This window comes from Lutjanus erythropterus, chromosome 4, assembly GCF_056507025.1.
Source record: "Lutjanus erythropterus isolate fLutEry1 chromosome 4, fLutEry1.hap2, whole genome shotgun sequence".
Classification (NCBI taxonomy): Eukaryota; Metazoa; Chordata; class Actinopteri; order Lutjaniformes; family Lutjanidae; genus Lutjanus; species Lutjanus erythropterus.
In genome coordinates, this window is record NC_139320.1 from 2227119 (window position 1) to 2248182 (window position 21064).

General features: G+C 41.3%; 1 protein-coding gene across 1 annotated transcript; it reads right to left on the bottom strand.

The window, feature by feature from the left end:
• Positions 1-1013: 1013 nt before the first annotated feature.
• Positions 1014-3116, bottom strand: LOC146327349 (uncharacterized). Its single transcript, XM_084716306.1, has one exon. It carries the CDS (start codon positions 2993-2995, stop codon positions 1064-1066), a length of 1932 nt encoding a protein of 643 aa, XP_084572432.1. The 5' UTR covers positions 2996-3116; the 3' UTR covers positions 1014-1063.
• Positions 3117-21064: the final 17948 nt, after the last annotated feature.

Sequence of the window (21064 nt, forward strand, 5' to 3'; positions counted from 1 at the left end):
GGACAGGAGAGGGCAGGGTGTTTTTTTATAGGTATGCACAGATGATTGGAATGAAAAGGTGTGTGTCTGACTAGCAGGATGTCAAAAACAACTCAATTTGAGTGTACATGCGTGACCATCGCATAGACTCCAGAGCTGAGTAAAAATAAATATTTTTTTCTGAGTTGATCTTGAACCCCTTTTTCTAAGTTAAAATTTTACTCCTCAGGTATTAAAGTTCTAATCTGATATAGAGTATATGTAACACTAAAACTGAGTTAATTTAAATATTAACTCATCACCAGTGTTAGGAGGAACACTTAAAATATATTTAATTCAACCCTTTTTTTAGAGTTAACAATTCTATATTATTCATATATTTTATGAAAAAATGACTGCTGTGCAATGTACTGTTTACAACAGATTTTTTTATTCAGAACAACCTATCATTTGCATTTAAACCACCTTCAAGGTCATAACAGTGCAGCTTAGGTTGTATAAAACAGTCTATGACATATACCCCGCATTAGATTTAGTCATCAGAATAATAAAAACATAATATCAGTGACTGTTTAATGCAACATTGTGTAACATGAGGTAAACAGTTGAATTTACTCCTGTTGAAGTAGGGGAGACTGGGGCATATTGTCACACTTTTTACACTCATATATATATCTTGGAATCAAAACATCATATATAAAAAAAATATGTACCAGATGAAAGACCAAAGTCTCAGGTATATATTTTGTATTCATGTCATTTTCATATCTTGTGTGAGTGCAGTGTTATAAGCAATCTAATGGAGATTGTCACCATGTGACAAGTTGCCCCACCAACGGGTAAGTTGTCACACTATGTGGGGTAAGATGTCACACTGGATTTTGCAACCAATAAAATAAGGACAAAATTATTGTTGTTGTTATTTTTTTTAATTGAAAGTGAATAAATGACAATATTCACTTTTATTACTCAAGAAATAACATGAAACATGAAATAACATAAAATATTATGCAACATGCATTATGAAACTGTCACGTAAACCGGTCCTGGGACAAAAGAAGACCTCAAACAAAACCTGAGCTCACTAGTCAGACTCCTCATCTGATTTGCAGTTTTGGCATATGTAGACTGAATTGCCAGGGGTGCATTCTTCATGTGCCCATCCTTTGCATATCATGCACTGCACCCATGTTTCTCCTGGGCGGCTGTTTCCAAATGGCTCTATGCAGACCAGGCACAGGGACTCATCTTCTTCCGATGAGGAGTCATCTGGAGTTTTTCTTTTTGTATCTGCCCTCTGTTTCTTCCCTGTGCTTTGGTTCTTTGGCATTTTAGATTTGGTTGCCTTGCCTTTCTTTTTGGACAGTCCTTTCTTCCCTTGTGCCTGCCTTTCAGCTTCAAGTGCCTCCTTCACAGGTGTGTCAGTGAGAATAGAAGTTTTTCTCTTCTTTTTCTGCTGGGTAACTTTTTTTCTTGGACCAGCTTTTGGGTAAGGCCTAATATCCTCTGGAGTAAATGTGTTGGTGGAGGAGGCTGGGTTACTAGGGCCTGGAATAGCTTCTTGGTTGGTGCCTGGGCCTGGAGCAGCTGGGCCAGTGCTGGGTCCAGGAATGGCTGGGTTGGTGCTGGATGGGTCAGTGCTGGGGCCTGGAATGGCTGGGTTGGTGCTGAATGGATCAGTGCTGGGGCCTGGAGAAGATGGTTCAGTTTCGGAGCCTGGAATGGCTGGGTTAGTGCTTGAGCTTGGTAGAGCTGGGTCCTGGTAGGGGCAATCTGAGACGTAAGATGGCGCAAATTCTGTCTCCAAGAACACATCCCTGTTGTAAGGCTGAATCCCTGTTGCCCGAAAGCTGGCCTGAATATTAAGTGGGGTTGCAGCCAGGGGATAAGCAGTTGCTACAATCCCAGGGATGTCATAGATGCTGAGTGTTTTCCCTGGGTTGTTCCTCATCCAGGAATCAGAGACAGAGTTTACATGCTTTTTAAATGGCCCGTAAACACTTCTGTCTAAAGGCTGCAGCCTGTGTGAGCAGTGGGGTGGGAAGCACAACATGATGATGCCATTTTCTTTGGCAAAATTCAGCCCATCAATAGAGAGATGTGAGCAGTGGTTATCCAGAAGGAGTAAGCAGGGCTTCTCCTTTGAGCACTTGGCATGTTCCACAAAATGCTTGAGGAAATCAACAAAGTGTGGTTCTTTCATCCACCCTGTGGGATTTGCTCCTCCTTTGCAGCCTGGTGGCACATTGTTGATGAAATGATCACGAAAGTGCAGCCGAGGAAATATGAAATAGGGGGGGATGCTGTTCCCTGTGGCTGAGACTGCGCAGGCAAGGGTCACCAGGGTACCCCTTTCCCCAGATGTCAGTGACCCCACCTGCTTGAAGCCACGCCTGGCTACCAATCGGTCTGGTTTCTGTACTGTTGTCACTCCAGTTTCATCCATGTTCCAGATATCTCCTGGTCCCAGGGAATGTCTGATTAACACTTTCTCCAGATTGTCAAAAAAAGACTTCACATTCTCCTTGTTAAAGGCACTAGCTCTGGCAAGGCTAGTTGCCTCTGGTTTTCTAAGAGAAAGTGAGGGGTGCCGCTTTAGGAAGCCTGTAAACCATTCGGCGCTGGCTTTTTCTTTGTCTGACCAAGCTTGAGGAAATTTCAGGTCCTTTGCCACTGCAAATTCATATGCCAGCTTTCTCACCTCTGATGGAGACAAACCAAAATATATGTCAGAGGATCTCTTGATATAGTTCTCAAGCTGCAGCTCCATCTCTGTGCTGAAAACCTGCCGTGGTGATTTGTACCCAACCACTGTAGTTGGGATAGCTGTCTGACCCTGAATTTCAGCTGGTGTGAATGTTTTACAGTACCGCGCCAAAGTATGGTAGTTGACATTAAAGTCCTTCGCCGTACTCCTGATGGACTTGTGACCTAGGGTCACCTGCCTGACTGCCCTCAGCATCACGTCAGGTGCTGCACTGCCATGCTCTGTTTTTCTTTTATAACTCCTGACCATCTTCTCACTTTCTCCTCTCTTTTAAACCACTCTTTTTCTGTGAAAATAAAGTAAAATTTTCATTAGGATGTGTTGATTTAAATTAATTTTGAAAGTTATTATTCTGGGGTAAGTTGTCACATGTGACATCAAAACACTTGAAATGTTTTAACTGCTCCCTTTCTATAACCAATATCTTCCTATGTATATGTTCACTCACTTGCAAAGCATGGAAATGGTCATGAAAAAAAAGTATCATGCTGAATCATAACAAGAACAACTTGATCATTGTGCAAAATGATTGAGGCTATTTTGCTGAAAAGTGGTGAGTTTTCCTCCGTGCCTGTGCAAACAAAGAGTCCAACACGATACTCGACTCCACAACATTTTACAGTGTGTCATTGACAGTGATTTGTGGATCAACATGAAGATTTTTTTTTATGCTCATTTATGGACTGAGAATCGTTGCATGTATCTTAATAAGGTGTCTCCTAAACCCAGAATAACTGGAGAACTGTAAACAACAACCTGTCTGACTGCATTTTAGTCTTAGACTTTTCCCTGGATATATTCCATGAATTAGTTTTAGGTGCCCGAACAAAAGCAAAACTGTACCAAAGGATGACGTGCAGAGGAAACAAGTTAACATTTTGGCTGAATATACAAGTTACTGCTTGTTCAATAGCCTTGCTCTCAGCTCTTTGACTCTTGGAGTTTCTTCAGTTCTACTTATGTCAATATTGTACACAGTTGTCTGCAAAAATGTGTACAGGCTGGACAGAGAATCATCATACTTCACACTGAAGACAAAATGAGACTTGAGAGCTCATCAAAAGCCCCCAATGATGTACATGACTGACATGGTAAAAGCTTTTTGTCCAAGACAATGTAAAAGGTGAAGACTTGTGCTTTTGAAGTCCCCGTGGCAAGAAGATACGGCTGAGAGCCTCCTTCAGTGGTCATCAGATGATCCTCAAGGCTTTGACATGACTGAAGCACAATGAAAACATCACCTAATAACCAAATAATTTGCTTAAAAAATGTTAAATTCACTGCAGTATTTTGAATGAAATAGTGTTATTCACAAACCTTTTGAAATTTCACCAGATGATCTCCTGCCTCTTCAATGCTGATTTTCTTGGGACGTTTTCTTCCAGTCGGTTGTGGTGTGAGAAGATGTGCATCTCTATATTCTGTCATACCTTGTATTTGTTTCATGAGAATCTTTTAAAATAAGAAAGTAAAAGTGTACTATTTATAACAAATGTTTGTTAGAGACCAGAACATTATTTATGTTAAATGATGCAAACAGATTACAGTCATTTAACAATAGTTTGTTCTTCTGGGAAGTAATCAATTAAATCCTAGAGATTTTATTTGATATTAATGATGTACCTGGATCATCAGTGGTGTCAGATCTTTCATTCAGAGCAGATGTCAGATGTCGTTTTAGAAGTTCTAGGTTCTTGGCCACCTGGATGACTTTGTCTTTAAAACTGGTGTTCCATTTTTGCAGGAATCTTGATGCGGCCTCTTCTCCAAACATGAGATGATGAGATGAGAGATGAGATGCTTTATTTGTCATTACACAAGTGCAACACATTACATCAGTGAGAAGTCTTGCAAAATCTAATTAAAAAGGAAAGGGCAACTATTTCAGCCACCTAATGTAAACCTAATATTTTAATACAACTTTTTCAAATTCATTTTTAATACCTACCAGTCCTTTAGTGTTCAAGAAGTGAGGAAACATTTGTAGTACATCAGCTGAGTGCTGTGGATCGTGCAGAATTTGCTGACAGTACTGGAAGGTTTCTCTCATCTTCTGGAAGACTAAGTCACAGTCTGTTGTGTGGTGGAGAAGAGATATGGCTTCCATACAGTCATCCCCCATTTGCTGGTCATCTGTGGTAACTATGGTGGTTCTTGAGGATGTGGGACCTCTTTTAAGCACCACTTTCTTCAGGGACTTTACACGCCACTCAAGAAAGCCTTTGTTGCTCTGACTTTCATAAAAGTGTTCCTAGGGTAAAAGACGCATGCATGTGTGCTACAATGATGTTCACCATTAACCGCCTGGTAGAATCTTTCAAACTCCCAGTTTCTTCATACTGCTTAATCACAGTCGTTCCTGCTGGCTTTGAGGTCAGAATTTACTCCACAGTCTAAAAGAAAATCAATTATGAAGAGAAAAAATTACAACTAAAATATAACATTTTTTTCATATTAATAACTATGAGCATTATTATTTTCAAAAAGCATTTGTTTTCCAGGAATCATGCAAACATTTTATGTATGTACTGCAAGTTATAATTACATTTCTTGCATGGTTACTGTCCAAAGGTTGACTCCTTTTACCTCCTGAATCACTTGTGTCACCGCTAAGACTGCTTGAGACAGACGCAGTATCTGTCAGACTTGGAGATGATAGTACTTCACCACATTGTTGCAGAACAGACAGATCTGAAGATCACAAAACAGAGTAATGCTTATAAAGGCAAAGATCAGATACCACAAAACTACCATGATTGCAGTCCCAGGTTCAAGACAAAACATGAACATCACCTCATACTACATTACTTACCAAGAGTCACATATTCTGTCTTGTCTGACCAGTCACCAAAGTTCCTGGAGGATTCAGCCAATGGGAGTTCTGAAATGCAAACCATACTTTATTAATGAGGAAAAAATGCTATATTTGTTAAGATTCTTGTTGCTAGCACATAAATAGATATTCAGCAGACAGCTGTCTCTGAATTAAGATGCAAATCCCATAATTTTTCTCTGCAAACATATAAATGATTTAATGCCCTACCATAATCAGTGTAAATGACAAAACAGATTTCTTTGGCCGCAAGTTCTGGAAAGACATCCTCATCCACTTCAACACCATGGTCATCTGTGACTTTCAGTATTGTGTCCTCTGGTATGAGAAACTTCTCCTGGACTGTAGCAAGACAACCAGCACTTCATTAACAAAATACTGTTACTTACTCTTCCATGGCTTTATACAAAACAGGTAACTTACCAGCACTAAGAAAATCAGAGAAGCAAACTTCCTCTAATTTCACATACTTCTTCTTTGCCCTTCATTGTACCTTCATCAGTGTCTTCGCCATCTAACATTAAAAGGATCGAGAATAATAACGTTTAGCAGTTAAGTTTATAACAGTTTTAACCACAAGCTTTCATGAATGACTGTGAAATTGCTGTTGAGTTGTTAGCTAATGTCGGTTAGCGGTTACTTATGCTAGCGCGAAACACTGCCACCTACTCTTCAGCAGAGCTCTACGACATGCTACCAGCAACCTGATGAATCTGACTATCCTCTGTTATACTGAAAACACTTTGACAACAGATACATATGGTTGCATTGCTAAGTAAAGTCAAAATACAGAGTTATTTTTTTAAATTGTAGTGTTAGTTCATCACGTTAGCATTAGTGTTAGTGTTACCTTATCAGCACTCCTTTAGCTACTGAAGCTGCGTGTCTTCACCATCAGTGTGCACACAGTTTGGAAAGGGAAAACGCATTTCTCTGAAAGGTTCAACAGAAAAAATGGCTGCCTAAACTTTATCTCCTTTACAGCAGAGCAAGCAAAAAGCCAAAGACCAAATGCAGCACACTCTGAATAATACAGGAAATACAGAGCTGGCTACGTTCAATACCAAATTCAAAACAAGCATACAGAGCTAAGTGTACCAACTTCAACAAAAATGCTATGTAAGTTGTACTGACTGAACATTTTCTAATAGTTAAGTTAAAGGAAAAAGCAAAAAAACAGGCTCAATCGTACCTCAGTATGAAGTCCAGTTTCAGCTTGCTGTGCGTGGTGGTGGAGTCATGGAGCAACGGTTAAACATGAACTCCAGGAGAGGGGTTAAATTACGCTCCCGAACACCCACTGAATGAACTCCGAAATATTACTCTGATAATTAGTATTCCTCAACACCGGCCAAAGTTAGAGTTAAAGAATAAACTCCAATGTAACACTTTCACACTTTTTTGTCTAACTACCAGATTTTTCACTCCAGAAATTTGCTGTGCAGTTTCACTGTGCTTGATATTACATAGTGTGTAAGATATACACACTTGATATTACACAGTGTGTAAGATATACACACTTGATATTACATAGTGTGTAAGATATACACACTTGATATTACACAGTGTGTAAGATATACACACTTGATATTACACAGTGTGTAATATCAACCTGTGTGTAATGTTTAGCCTGTGTGTCAACAGCAAACCCCTTAAAATAATCAAATGTCACCTGCTTTAAAATCCATCTTTGGTCAAGTTAAGGTGACCAAGAGAAAACTGTCTCTGTGTGATTCTTCCTGTAGGTCAAACATGGAGTGGAGAGCCTTTTGCATCACTAACAGCATGAACCCCACGTGGGAAATGAAATCCTTTATACGGAATCAATCCTTCACACCAGACCTGAGTCAATATGGTCATGAATATCCAGGGAGGCTTGTGCGACTTAATCCTCTAAGTGTTAACAGCTGATCCGTTAATATTCACATGATACTCCCAGCGCTTAGGTCGTCTCCTCTGACTGTGACCTCAGACCAGATAACCATGACCTTTGTGTGTTTCTCTAAGATTATTCTCAATAGCATTTAGAAAACAGAATCTGTATCATAGTAACTTTCTTTTCAGTTTGCTGCCTTTTGTGATTTTGTGGCAGCTTTAGTGCTACATATCCCAGAGGTCATTGCCTCTGAGGCACAAGTAAAGCAGTGCCTTAAGTAATATACCTCTATCACAGCACTTAACCCATTTCACCTCTCCATAGAAGATCTGGAACAGTTATATTCTGGATTAAAACATTATAATAACCATCATTAATAAATGGTGTATTGATAGTTAATTAAACTTTAGTTGACTGTTATTTCAATTTTTAATAATTAATTTAATGTCCGTGTCAAGGAAACAGGGAGTTTTTCTTTGAAACACATTCTTCATCTTAGAACATCTGAAAATGTGAAAACACTGAGAAATATTTAGAACTGAATTCTGGAGTTAGACCATTAGACTGTGTAATATTCTCATAGAATATTTAGTAAGACATGTTAACTGTGATGTTAAAACTATGAGATAGGAATGAATATCCCTGCTGGGTGCTGAACAATGCTTAATTGTGATCGGTCCAGTGCATATCCTCTAGTAGGGTGCCACCTTCATCTCCAGCCTCCAGTTATTGACCTCCAGAGGGATCCTGCCTTCATCATTAGTCTATTGGTTGTCTTCATGCTCATCCTCCAGCAGTGCTCAACTGATTTGATTGTCTCCATGCCCGTCCTGCATACAGTACAGACTTTGGTTACACTAGGCAGCTTTCAGCATGAGTTGATGTAACTGACTTGACATCAGCCAGGCCCCACCACTTGTCCTGAGAAAAAAACAGTCAAAAATATCCTGTATGTATCCTGTAAGCTAGATGATGTGGAAAGAAACAATGAGGTGTCTCTGTTAATGATGCGTCTCCACTAATTATGTGAGTCAGGTGAAGACGGCAGTGCTGGAGACAACCAGGCTCGGCATTGCCCGATCTGTTCCATCGACTCACACTTAGTTTAACAACTTTTTTAATTGAATCAGTTCAAACCACAGCACTGAGCTGCAGATCAATACTGTTTAATTAGAGGTCAACCTAAGCTGTAATGTGGTGTGTGCATGTCCCACATTATCCAGTTAGATCACCTCCGGTGCATTAAAATCAGCCAGATCCAGCCAGACAGCTATTAGCACTACTGGCAAAGGTCAGAGACTGAGCTGCAGTGAAGCAGGCGAGGAATATTTACACAACATGCCACAATTTTCTACAACTATGGGACCATGGGGAGAGAAAATTAGGGCACAGAAATGTGCATGACGACATTCTGCTTCTCACAAAAACTCAAGGTTGGTCTGTCTGTCCATCACTTTGGTCCTGATCCAGATATCAGAACAACTACTGTATAGATGACCATGATAGCTGGTATGAATGTCCATGGACCCAGGCCTAAACTTCTGATTTAGCAGTTCAGTCATGTTACTCTTGCCCTAAACTTTTGTACATCACAAGGCCTGGATGCCCCACCTGCACTGTCCCTGCTGATTTCACTGTTCTCTCCTGATTAATTAACTCCTTAAACTAATTGCTCAGATTACCCAACATGAAACTCCTAGCAAACAAGCTTAATCTCATAGGCCGTGTAGTGGTCTGTTGTAGACTGGGTGGAGGAGGGGTTGTGGTCCTTTTAGTCACCAGGGGAGTGCAATTCTGTCAACTCACTTATGGTTCTCCAGCAATGGTTTTCTGAAAGTTAATATGCCATTAAAAAATGACCCCGCTTTATCCACCTTGTTGTCAAACTGGCAAACTGCATGATAAATAAATGAAGTAACACAACCAAACTTAAGTCCTGTTTGCAGCATAAGCTTATAAACTGTTTTTTACCACTTGCCTGATCAGACAAGTAAGTTGTTAGATTTACTAGTCCAAAGTGGCATTGTTCTTGCCCAAGGCAATCAAGTAATTATTACTGTTGGGCCTTGTTGGTGTGTTAGACATCTAAACTTTGCTAAAATGAGATAAAGACAGATGTTGTTCATTATTAATAGGAGTAAGGAAGTTCAGTAAATGTGTGAAAATAAGTATCAAGACATTTTGTGAAACATGATTTTCAGGATGAATATAAGACAGAGCAAATAAGTCAGCGTAGGGAGGAGGTCCAGGTGGCACAGGACTTTAGCAGGCATTCAGTTTCTGAGTCGGGCTAAAATTCAATGGTGATTGTTTCAAAGAAGTAGTTATGGTAACCAAAACATGATTACACCTACACCAAAGAGTTTTGGAGCTTAAACCTACCCAAGACTTTTATTCCAAAAGTGTAAACGGATGTGTATTTATTTTTTGCTAATTTGACCAAACAATGTTGGATACATTAGGGGGCGGGCCCCTCTGAGGGGCTCAGAGCCGGTGCAGGCGGGGTTGAGGCAAAGTTTTTGTTTTTTTTCTTTCGTTTTTGTTTAATTGTTTATGATTATCCATTATATCAATGCTATCATGCTAACCTTTTATTTCACTAAAATTCAACTTGGATCCTTTTTTTAATCAGTTGCCTCCCCAGCTATTGATGATGATTGATAATAAGTGTGGGATGGGGGAACAGGAACTTTTTGAAGGGGAGGAATGCCAGGAAAAGTTAAGGAGCCGATGCATTAGTCTGAAAGTCATGCTGAGTGTCACATGTTTGTTACCATTTCACAAACTGCTGCATGACTGTGTTGTATATATGTGAATCTTTGCTAACATAGCTGATGCAGAATAAATGATGAAAATGATGATGGATCAATAACTTACAGTACAGACAGTGGTTACACTGGGCAGCTTCCAGTATAAGTTGATGCCCCACCAACTGTCTTGAAAAAACACAGGCTGGAAAAATCTATTTTCTAAAGTCCTCAAATGTTTATCTTTAATTTTTAAGTAAAATTTGACTAAATTAGGATGAAATTTGAAAAAGAAATGACAACATGGATAAAATTATCTGAAGCTAATGGTGTTTACATATTTTACACAATATTATGGCTCTTTTTATATCCATCTCATATTAGAACCTGCTCTGTATGCAATAGATGTGAAGCTATGAATCCCTTAAATGTTCCACATTTTGAAATGATTGCATGTTCCAGCACCTTTTGAATATTTCACTGAGAAATGTCCCAATATTGAGAGTGTTAAGGTCAGATGTCTTTTTTTCTTTTCTCTGTTCACATGCTTTGGTTTGCCTGATTTAGAAGGTGGGATGGATGTGGTGATGGTGTTAATGGTGTTAATGGCAAATTATCATTCAGCAGAGGCTGCAGTCTGTATGGATATGGTCTCGCACTATAAAAACAGTGAACATATCCACTCTGTCTCCATTCTGTAGCTGTCAGCCAGCAGCTGTCAGTAACTGTGAAAATGAGGATGGAGGAGAAAATTATGGAGACATCAAAGTGGCACAAAGTGCCTCCATCACTCACCATGCTTCAGGGATGTAGAAATGGACAGCCAGCAAAGACAACAAGAGAGAGAAGGACGACGTGTCATCACAGAGATCAATCCCAGAATCCAATAAGTAGCAGCCTTCCCTGAGTGTCGACTGAGAGGGTCGTGTCACCATTACTGAGAATATTTATTTGTATCAGAGCTCTTTATGTCACAGGGTGACTGAGGCTGAGAGGACACTCTCACACAGCCTTGTGTCAGCCTGGTCGAACATACACACACGTCACAACACAATAAAACACTTTGCTGATAGCAACACATATTAAAGCAATTATCCACATCAGGTTTAATGACTTTAACCACATTTTAAATTAGACCAGATAGTTCTGACCTTGCATTGTGATTATCTGGCTGGCATTCTAATGAGTTCCAGTGTCTCCTGATATACACAATATGGCCTACAGCAATGGTTCCCAAACAGGGGGATGGGTTCCCTTAAGAGGGCCAGTGCAGAAGGGACGTGGATGACCAGGAGAGAAATAAGGGGTGAAGCAAAGTTCAATGAATGAATGAATGAATGAATAAATTCATATTATTGTGTCATGCACAAGCAATATGTCCAGCCCAAACAGGCAAGACACTTACATGACACAATTATTTAGAGAACAGTAGAGAAGCAATTTTCAGGATTTTGAACAGACATTTCATTGAATATCTGTATTCTTAACTCATCATAAAAAGGACAATACAGAAGGACATGTGATTCATTCTCTCACACAATACACACAACCGGTTGTCCTCCTGGATGTTTTTAAATCTGCCAACTTCAAGGTTCAGAAGAAGGATTCCTGCTCTCAGCTGTGCAACTAAAGACCTTTGAGTCCTAAGTCTGCTCTAAGATCACATTCAGGGGAACACTTGTGTTTGATTTGAAGATCTGTTCATAAATTTGGTTTTAACAACATATCATTTAACCATTTTGCCTCAAATCTAAAAAGCAACTTTCTTCTAATTGTGTTTTTGCAGCATGTTAAAATATTACTATATATATATATTAACTCAGCTTCTTCAGTGATGATGAATATGAATATGATTTATGCAGGGGAAATAAACAAATATCAGTTTGCTAATGATATCATGATGACCTTTGTTTCATTTTTTTTAAATCAGTTGCTTCCTCAATTATTGTTAATGATTGATAATAATTGTGGGGTTGCAGGTTTTAAGGTTAGGGGCTTGAACTGTTTTTGGCTTCTGAAGGGGGGCATGCCGGAAGAGGTCTGGGAACCACTGTTCTTCTATCACTGAGTAAACTGATGACCCCTGACTGTGCAACATATTTCATGGATACTTCATGTTATTCAAAGCATTAGAAAAACTGACAAACTGCACAATTAACCTAAATAGTGAGCTCAATGACTGCAGGAAGTTTGTGTCAAACGAGCAATTTGGAGGAATTTTGAGCAAATTATTTCATAAATACTATATCAGATATGAGTTTTCCTAAATTTTTAGGAACTTAAGTAGTATTAGTATTTGGGTTTTTTATGGCTTCATTTGCTGCAGGCTGGAATACAACTTACAGACGCTGCAGAGGACTCAGTCCACAGGGCACATGCTCTACCAACTGAGCCACCAGAACACCCCATTTGTGGAGCTTTTTATATAATTCTTGTAACAATACGAACTATTGTTTAAGTAGATGATGCAGTAGATCTGCACACCTCTTGCTGTTGTTGTTGCAACATGGACCTGTGGTCTGCACTACCAAGCAGGTTCAACATATCCAGGGCAACTTTAAGTGATCTGGCTTGACTAAACCTAAAACAAACAAAGACGATGAAGGATAAGCAGTGACACAAAGCTGGTTATCGACTGAGTAAATCAACCCAGGGTTTCCCAATCTAGACACAAACGCGGTCACACAAACAGGGCAGTGTTTGCAGCATCTGACAATCACATCATTGGACAAGACTACAGCACAAAGTATTTTTTACAAATGAAGAGCAAATTATAATATTAGACAAATAATAAAGAAGAGGGCGACCATAACCATCAAAATCCAGACTGAAAGAAACACTCCTGCAGCTGCAACATGCAGAAAGGACAGACAGCATGTTTGTTTTAATCGCGGACTGTGTGAATAATAATGTATTTATCATTTTTCAGGATACTCAAAGACACTTTTCATGAGTTAAAATGATGATAGAAGACAACAAACTAAATACATAAATATAACACACAACATTAATCACATATGAAAAAAACTTCAATATGTAAATTAATTGTATTCTCACTGCATCTCCAAAGCTTCTCATGCACTTGCAGCTGGGTGTTTTCACAAGGGTGCCTGATGTTTTCATATGGGAAAAACACTGTGGACACAGGGCCTTAAAATATCACTGCTTCATCATTAGAGCACGAGTAGATGTGACTATAATTACATCTGTCCAGTTCATTAAATTAATGTGCTGCTTATGTATATTCTTGAGACAGTTTTAGTCCCCTCCTTTCAGCAGCACTCAGTGGTGTCAAACTAAATTGGGAGAGAAATAGACCATTTAATACCTTTAATGATCATCAGTCTGTCAGACAGATGATCAAATTTTCTAAATTATGTAACTGTGCAATCTAATAATCTTAACACCCCAGTTGGTCAGAGCAGAGTATAAAACAGACTTGGTGCAAATAAAAAACAAATATAAAAACATAACTCAAAGTGATCAGCAGGCTGACTTTCATATGTGTAAAATACAACAAGTACGAGGTTTTAGTGCTTCAATCTGTTGTTGTTGTCGTAGGATGAAATCTGTATATAAAAGCGCAATGAAATAACACATTTCCCTCCTCCACGCACTATGTACTGAGCTCTACAGGATCATTGTGATGCCCAGTGCCATTTAATAAGGTGATCTGATTGTTCAGCAGATGGTGCTTTATCCATATTGATCTCTTATCTTGAACATAACCTGCTCTGGAGCAGGATAGGTGTTCAGTGTAAGTTACCATGGCGATCTACCTCGGTAAGAAGTGAACCACCGTCATAGAACTGAAAACCCAGGGTTAACCCTGAAAGTAATCTTGCGTTGCTTTGTGGTTAAATGTAGAGTGAGCAGGCAGCACAGAGATGTAAAGTCAACATGTATGCTGAAGTTAAATAAAACTAAGTAATCAGTTTGGTAGAAATAAGGAATTCTGTAGTCTTTGTGGTTTATAATGAGGAGAATTAAAGAATTCTGTCTGTATTATGTTACTATTTTTTCTATTTTTAACCATCATACATACACACACACATACACACACACATATTTAGGAGGCTGCTTTTTTCTGTTTCTTCTCCCTGACACTTGTCCATTGCTGTGTAAGCTCTTGGTTGTTTTAACTGCATACCTTTCTAATGCATATAGCTTGTATTCAGGTCTTCATCATGCTTTTTTTTGGAAAATTAAAAAAAAATACATATCTTTTTAATATTTTGGGGGGCTCTTATGCCTTTAATTTATTATAGGACAGCTGAAGATATGATAAGAAAGGTGCAGAGGGAGTAGAGGGATGACATACAACAAAGGGCTGCAGGCAGGAGTCAAACCCACGGCTGCTGCAGAGGACTAACATCCTAAAGAGTGAACTTTTAAAACAAGAATGGCATTCAGTTTTCTTCACAGAAACGTTTCTTCCACCCTTCAAAGTCAAGAAGGCCTTGTGACCCTTTCTGAAGCTTTGGTGACCCCTAGGGGGGGATGTGATATATTTGAACAAGCACTTGGTGCTCTGCTATGTTGGCAGCAATGATTAGGGCTCGATTGCTCATGTCTGTTGTTGTTCTGGGAGCTACCACTAAAAGCTTCAGTTGTACCTTCAGCCTCGCCTCCGTGTCTTAATTATTATAAGTCATAAGTACTGAGTTAAGTACTCACCCAAGAGTCAGATAAGAGTGCAATAGTGTCACAGTGGTAAACAGACTACAACATGGTGTCAGAAGACGGAGTTATGGAGTGATGCAGGCGCGGTACACCGTGCTAACAGCAATGAACTGGCGCGAGCATGGAGCAGTTCAAGCCGCCGTCACAACTGATACTCACCAGCAACCTTGCTGAAAACTGGCGCAGATGGGAACAGCGGCTATATGTAGTGGCCTCAGGTGCGTGTGATAAGGAAGAGGATGTTAAAATAGCAATTCTTCTTCACACCATTGGCGAAGTGTATAACACACTCACAGTTACTCCAGCTGCTGACAATGCCACAATGGAACACGTGCTCAACGCTTTTTAAGACTACTGCAGCCCTCTGAAAAATGTTGTATTCGAGCGGCATCTGTTTTGGTTGGATCTGATGACAGGAGGGACATCCATGGACAGATTCATCACAGAGCTGCGCCAGAAAAGCAAAGACTGTGAGTTTGGCACAAGTGAAAATAACATGCTCAGAGATAAACTGGGGTTCAGCATGACTGATTCTCACCTGAAGGAGAGACTGTTGCGTGAAAATGATCTAACACTACACAGAGCCATAGAAATGTGTAGAGCAGCAGAGCTAGCAAAGGCACAAACACAGGCTATGCAGACTACACATGTACATGTACATACATGAGGCTCCGGTGGATGCTATACGGAAAGCAACAGGGCAAAGGAAAGCGAGCGCTTGGAACAAGAGCAGCAAGAAGCATGCAGCAACCAGCAACTGTCAAAAATGTGGAAGAAAATATGAGCCACATCAGTGCCCAGCTTACGGAGCAGTGTGTCACAAATGTGGAAAGAACAACCATTTCTCCAAGTTGCCAGGTCCCCTTCAGCTGCAGCCTGCAAATACAGTATTAGTTGCTTTTGGAGGAGCTCGCCTGCCCCCTGAGGGCATTGTGTCTCTGGAATGCAAGACAGCCAAGCATACTGCTACACTAAAGTTCCATGTGATTACTATGGCTGACACATTGATCCTGGGCGGAGCAGCCTGTGTGGATTTGCACCTGATAAAAAGGGTGGAGGCAGTCACAACAACATTGCCAAAGCCACCCAAACCTCCAGCTACCAAAGATGAGTTGGTTGAGAGACATGCAGCGGTCTTCACAGGGCTGAGTGAGTTTCCAGGGGTTCACCACATACATATTGGCCTGGATGGTGTGCCTGTGGTACATGGCTGCAGGAACATTCCCCTCTCAATCATGGACAGATTGAAAGACACACTACATGACCTAGAGAGAAGGGAAGTTATAATGGCTGTCACAGAACCGACAGAATGGGTGAACAGCCTTTTGCGCCACTATGAAGAAAAATGGTTCACTGAAGGTGCGTTTGGACCCTTGTGACCTTAATAAGGCTGTTAAGCGCCAACACTACTCCATTCCCAACCCTGAGGATGTGCGCAGCAAACTGTCAGGAAAATCCATGTTCACTATCCTCGACGAGAAAGATGGATACTGGCAGGTTAAACTGTATGAGCCATCTTCAAAACTGTGCACCTTCAACACAGCATGGGGCCAATACTGCTTCCTCAGACTCCCCTTTGGGATAAAATCTGCAAGTGAAGTGTTCCAACAAAAAAACTGTGAGGCCTTTGGTGACATACAGGGTGTACATATCATCGTGGATGACATGATCATTGCAGCGTCATCAGAGCAGGAGCATGATGAAATCCTACACAAGGTAATGGAGAGAGCTAAGACAGCAAATGTGAAATTCAGCAAAGAAAAGTTCTAGTTCAAAGTCAACACAGAAAAGTACATGGAGGACAGAGAGCTGATAAGGCAAAGGTGAAAGCAATAGTTGACATGCCGCCCCCAGAGGACAAACAAGGCTTGCACCGTCTGCTGGGAATGACAATGTTCTTAACACAATACATCCTGAACGAAGCCTCATTGACAGTGCCTCTCAGACAGTTGCTCAAAAAGGACGCAGTGTGGCAGTGGAGCCCACACCACAGTGCAGCGCTGGAGAATCTGAAGGCAGCCCTCACACAAGTGCCTGTACTGAGGTTCTATGATCCGCTGACACTACAGGCAGACTCCTCAAAAGATGGGCTTGGAGCATGTCTTCTCCAAAAAGGTCGGCCCATATGCTATGCGTCGCAAGCACTCACTGAGACTGAGCAGAGATATGCCCAGATAGAGAGGGCAGATGCTTGCCATAGTCTTTGCAACCAAAAGATTTCACCAGTACATCTACGGTAGGACAGTGACTGTACAGACAGACCACAAGCCTCTGGAGATAATTGTGCAGAAACCGCTGTGCAAAGCACCAGCGCGGCTGCAAGGAATGCTGCTACAACTGCAGAGGTACGATCTGAACATCACGTACACACCCGGCAAGCACATGTACATTGCCGACACACATTGCCAGGAAGGGAGAAGACGAAAAACCCCTGTGATGAAAAAGTTGTGTATGTTGTGGAAGCCACAGACGCACTGAGTGAGGAAACGCTCAACAAACTGAAAGACACGACTGCAGCAGACTGTGTGTTGCAAGCCGTGTGTGAAAAACAAATGACAGGACAGCCAGCTAAACGACGGAGCATGGTCAGGAATCGACACATTTACTGGCCGATGCGACACAACATCAGCCTGCAAAACGGTATTGTGATGGTTGGAGACAAAATTATCATACCTCAGAGCTTCAGAAAGAGCATCCTAGAAAAGCTACATCTAGCTCACCAAGGAGTTCAACGTACAAAGACCAAAGCAAGAAGAGTTCTCTACTGGCCTGGAATGTCACGCAATATTGAGGTGATGGTGGAGAACTGTGCACAGTGCCAGCGGCTGTTGCAATCCACTGGAAGAACCCAAATGCAAAACACAGACTCAAAAACGGAGTGACGGAAAGGGGTTTATTGTAAAAGGTGAGTGAGACTGCAGGGGGAGGGAAATCCGGGGGTAGGAGGCTGAGAGGGAGCAGGCTGATGGCAGGGGAGCTGACAAGGTTGGAGGGGCTTGGCTGGCTGAAGACGTGGCAGGCAGGCAGGCAGTGGTCCTGAAGCAGCAGGAAAAACAGGGTAAGTATCCACAAAAAACTTCTTTTATCAAAACACAAGGTAATTCTCTATCTAGAGACTGACCTGGAGCAAGACTGTAACGTGATAGTAACACAACGATCTGGCGAGGACTAGAGAGGAGAGCTGGTGTAAAATACTGCAAGGTTGATTGCTGGAGGGATGACAGGTGAGCAGCAGGGAGCAGGTGAGATGAATGAATGTGATCAGGGAACCAGGAGAGTGAGGGAGTTGCCACGCCTACAGCACAGACACAGAGACAGACAGGGGGAGGGGGAAAACAGAACAGGGAAAAACACAGAAACCTGTGACACGGCCTGGGCCACAACTGCAGAAAGAACCCCTCATCGCGCATGGGATTCCAGAAATACCATGGATGAAAGTTGGAGCAGACATCTTCATGCTGAGAGGTCAGTCATATCTTCTACTGGTGGATTACCTGTCTAAGTATCCAGAAGTGCTGAACCTGCCTGATAAGACAGCCCAAACAGTAATTCAGAAAATGAAGACTGTCTTTGCTAGGCATGGTATCCCCAAAGAGGTTGTGTGTGACCACGTCCCATTTGCCAGTCACGAGATGAAGTTGTTTGCTATATCATGGGAATTCAAGCTCACACACTCCAGCTCTGGATACCCACAATCAAATGGACTCACCAAGAGGACCATGAAGACTAGGGCTGCACGATATTGGAAAAAACTGAAACTGCAATTCTTTTTTAAGCCTGCGATATATATTGCGATATGAAAAAATACAGGAATTTTCACCAGATAACTTGAATAGCACTTTATGTTACTGCTGCCATCTTGTGGACAGTTAACCTGCACTGATCTTGTGACTCACTCCATATACAGGGGCGTGGTCTGCTTTGGCAAACTGATTAAGAACGATTGTGATTGGTGGATCGCTGCGCGCAGTGTGTGTCAGGTACCCTTGAAATTAGATGAGAACACGTTTAGTTCATTTGCCTCCTACATCGCAGGACCTGCAATGTGACTATTGCGCACACGTACATTGTGATGACGATGCTCAAACGATATATTGCGCAGCTCTAATGAAGACTGTCAAATATGCTATGAAAAAAGCACTGCAAACAAGCACAGACCTGCAGCTCGTCCTGCTGTCACTGAGAAACACACCAGTGACGTGCCTGAATACGTCGCCTGCACAAATGTTGATGGGAAGAGTCCTGCGGAGCACACTCCCGTGTTCCAGTTCCGTGTTACAGCAGTCAACTCCACAGCAGGCTAAAGGATCTGCAGTCCCGCCAGCAGCGCTACTACAACCAAGACATCAAGCCACTACCAACACTGCCCCCAGGCACTACTGTACACATGCAGACACGGCGTGGATGGGAACCTGCTGTTGTGGTACATCAAAGAGATGAGCCGTGCTCCTACACTGTGCAGATGCCGGCAGGACAGACTTTCAGGAGGAATAGGCATCATCTGAGGAAGATACACTCAGGTCTGTACAGAGACATTGACCCTGACGAACTGTCAGAGGAGATGCTTCCTCAGGCACCCAGGTCAGCTGACCCGCCACCATAAGATCCTCCAGTAGAGAGCACTGACAACTCTCCTGCACGCTGCACCAGGAGTAGTAGGGCAGTCAGGCACCCTGCCAGATATGGAGACTATGTCATGGACAAGTGACTGAGTTGTTGAGTTAGTTGAAATGTTTCTTCAGAGAGACAAGTTAAAACGGAAAAACAAAAAAAAACAAACAAAAAAAACAAACAGGAGAGAGAACAGGAGAGAGCATTAAATTGCAGTAGTTTATTGGAAATGTTATTGTGATGTTTTATTGAAAAAAAAGCTATTGAAAAGTATTCTTTAAAGTGGTTTGTCACTAGAAGTTACAGTCTAAGTTAATATGACTGGATCCATAGTCTGTGTCGCCGTCTTGGAAAAGGGAGATGTGATATATTTGAACAAGCACTCGGTGCTCTGCTGTGTTGGCTGCAATGATTAGGGCTCGATTGCTCATGTCTGTTGTTGTTCCGGGAGCTACCACTAAAAGCTTCAGTTGTACCTTCAGCCTCGTCTCCGTGTCTTAATGATTATAAGTCATAAGTACTGAGTTAAGTACTCATCCTATAATTGAAGATGTGATTTCCAAACCATGGCCATTATTCTGTTGCTATAACAGCCTCCACTCTTCTAGGAAGACTTTATACAAGATTCTGGAAAGTTGCCACAGCTGTAGCTACTGATGTCTCCACAGTCTGGACCTCGCTGTTGTTTGTTCTGGTGAATTAAAATGATTTGTATGAATGATATTTTAGCTTCCCCCGAAGATACCACCAACATGAGTAGCTAGCTAATGGAAAAGTCAAAAAAGTGAGTGAATCATCACAAGTGTTGCAGTGTGTGCGAAGGCAGAAATAACGTGATGTTGTTAAAGCGTTACAGTAAGGGTGAGGAGCAGAAGAGCAAGTGAGCTGCACCACGTCCATCACTTCTCAATCATCACTGCCGGTGTGTCAACACTGGCATAGTAGAGAATAGTTTGCTTGTTAGCACTTATTGGGTAAGTACAAGCAAGTGACAGTTTTCTTCAACACCTCACTTCGCAGCTCTTAATTTTCTTGTCTGTTTGGAGGACAGGAACATACAAAAGAGGGAATGCTCATATCCTTCACACACATTTAAACACAGCTGGGGGGAAATTTGTGAGAGGTTGTTGTGACTGTTTGTGTGCAGTTTATGACTTTGACAATGGATGACTGTAATCCACTTCTTGTATCCTACCAACAGTCGGCGATGCTTTCTTTTAATCATGTCCACAATAGTTTGCTCACTTTAAAGGAGAAGTATGTAATATAGTTGCTGCACTAAATCATAAAGCGATTGTGATATGTCCTAAAAAATTTAGGGTTAGATGTTTTGCACATATACATGAACGTGGCTCCAAGCTAAGAATCTACACTGAAGATTCAGACTAAAAACATGGTCGAAATGACATCTTTCAAGGAAACGTCAGGACTTTCAGAGATTTTGATTATGCCAGATGAGCAGTATGGAGGCATTTTGTTGTTGTTGTTGTTGTTGATTTTTACATTCAAAAACTGGTCACCATTCACTTCCACTGTTTGGGAGATTCTGCAACATTGTTTTCCTGTTT

Excerpts from the sequence above, each read along its gene's own strand:
- LOC146327349 (XM_084716306.1), bottom strand. The coding sequence starts at position 2,995 with ATGGTCAGGAGTTATAAAAGAAAAACAGAGCATGGCAGTGCAGCACCT.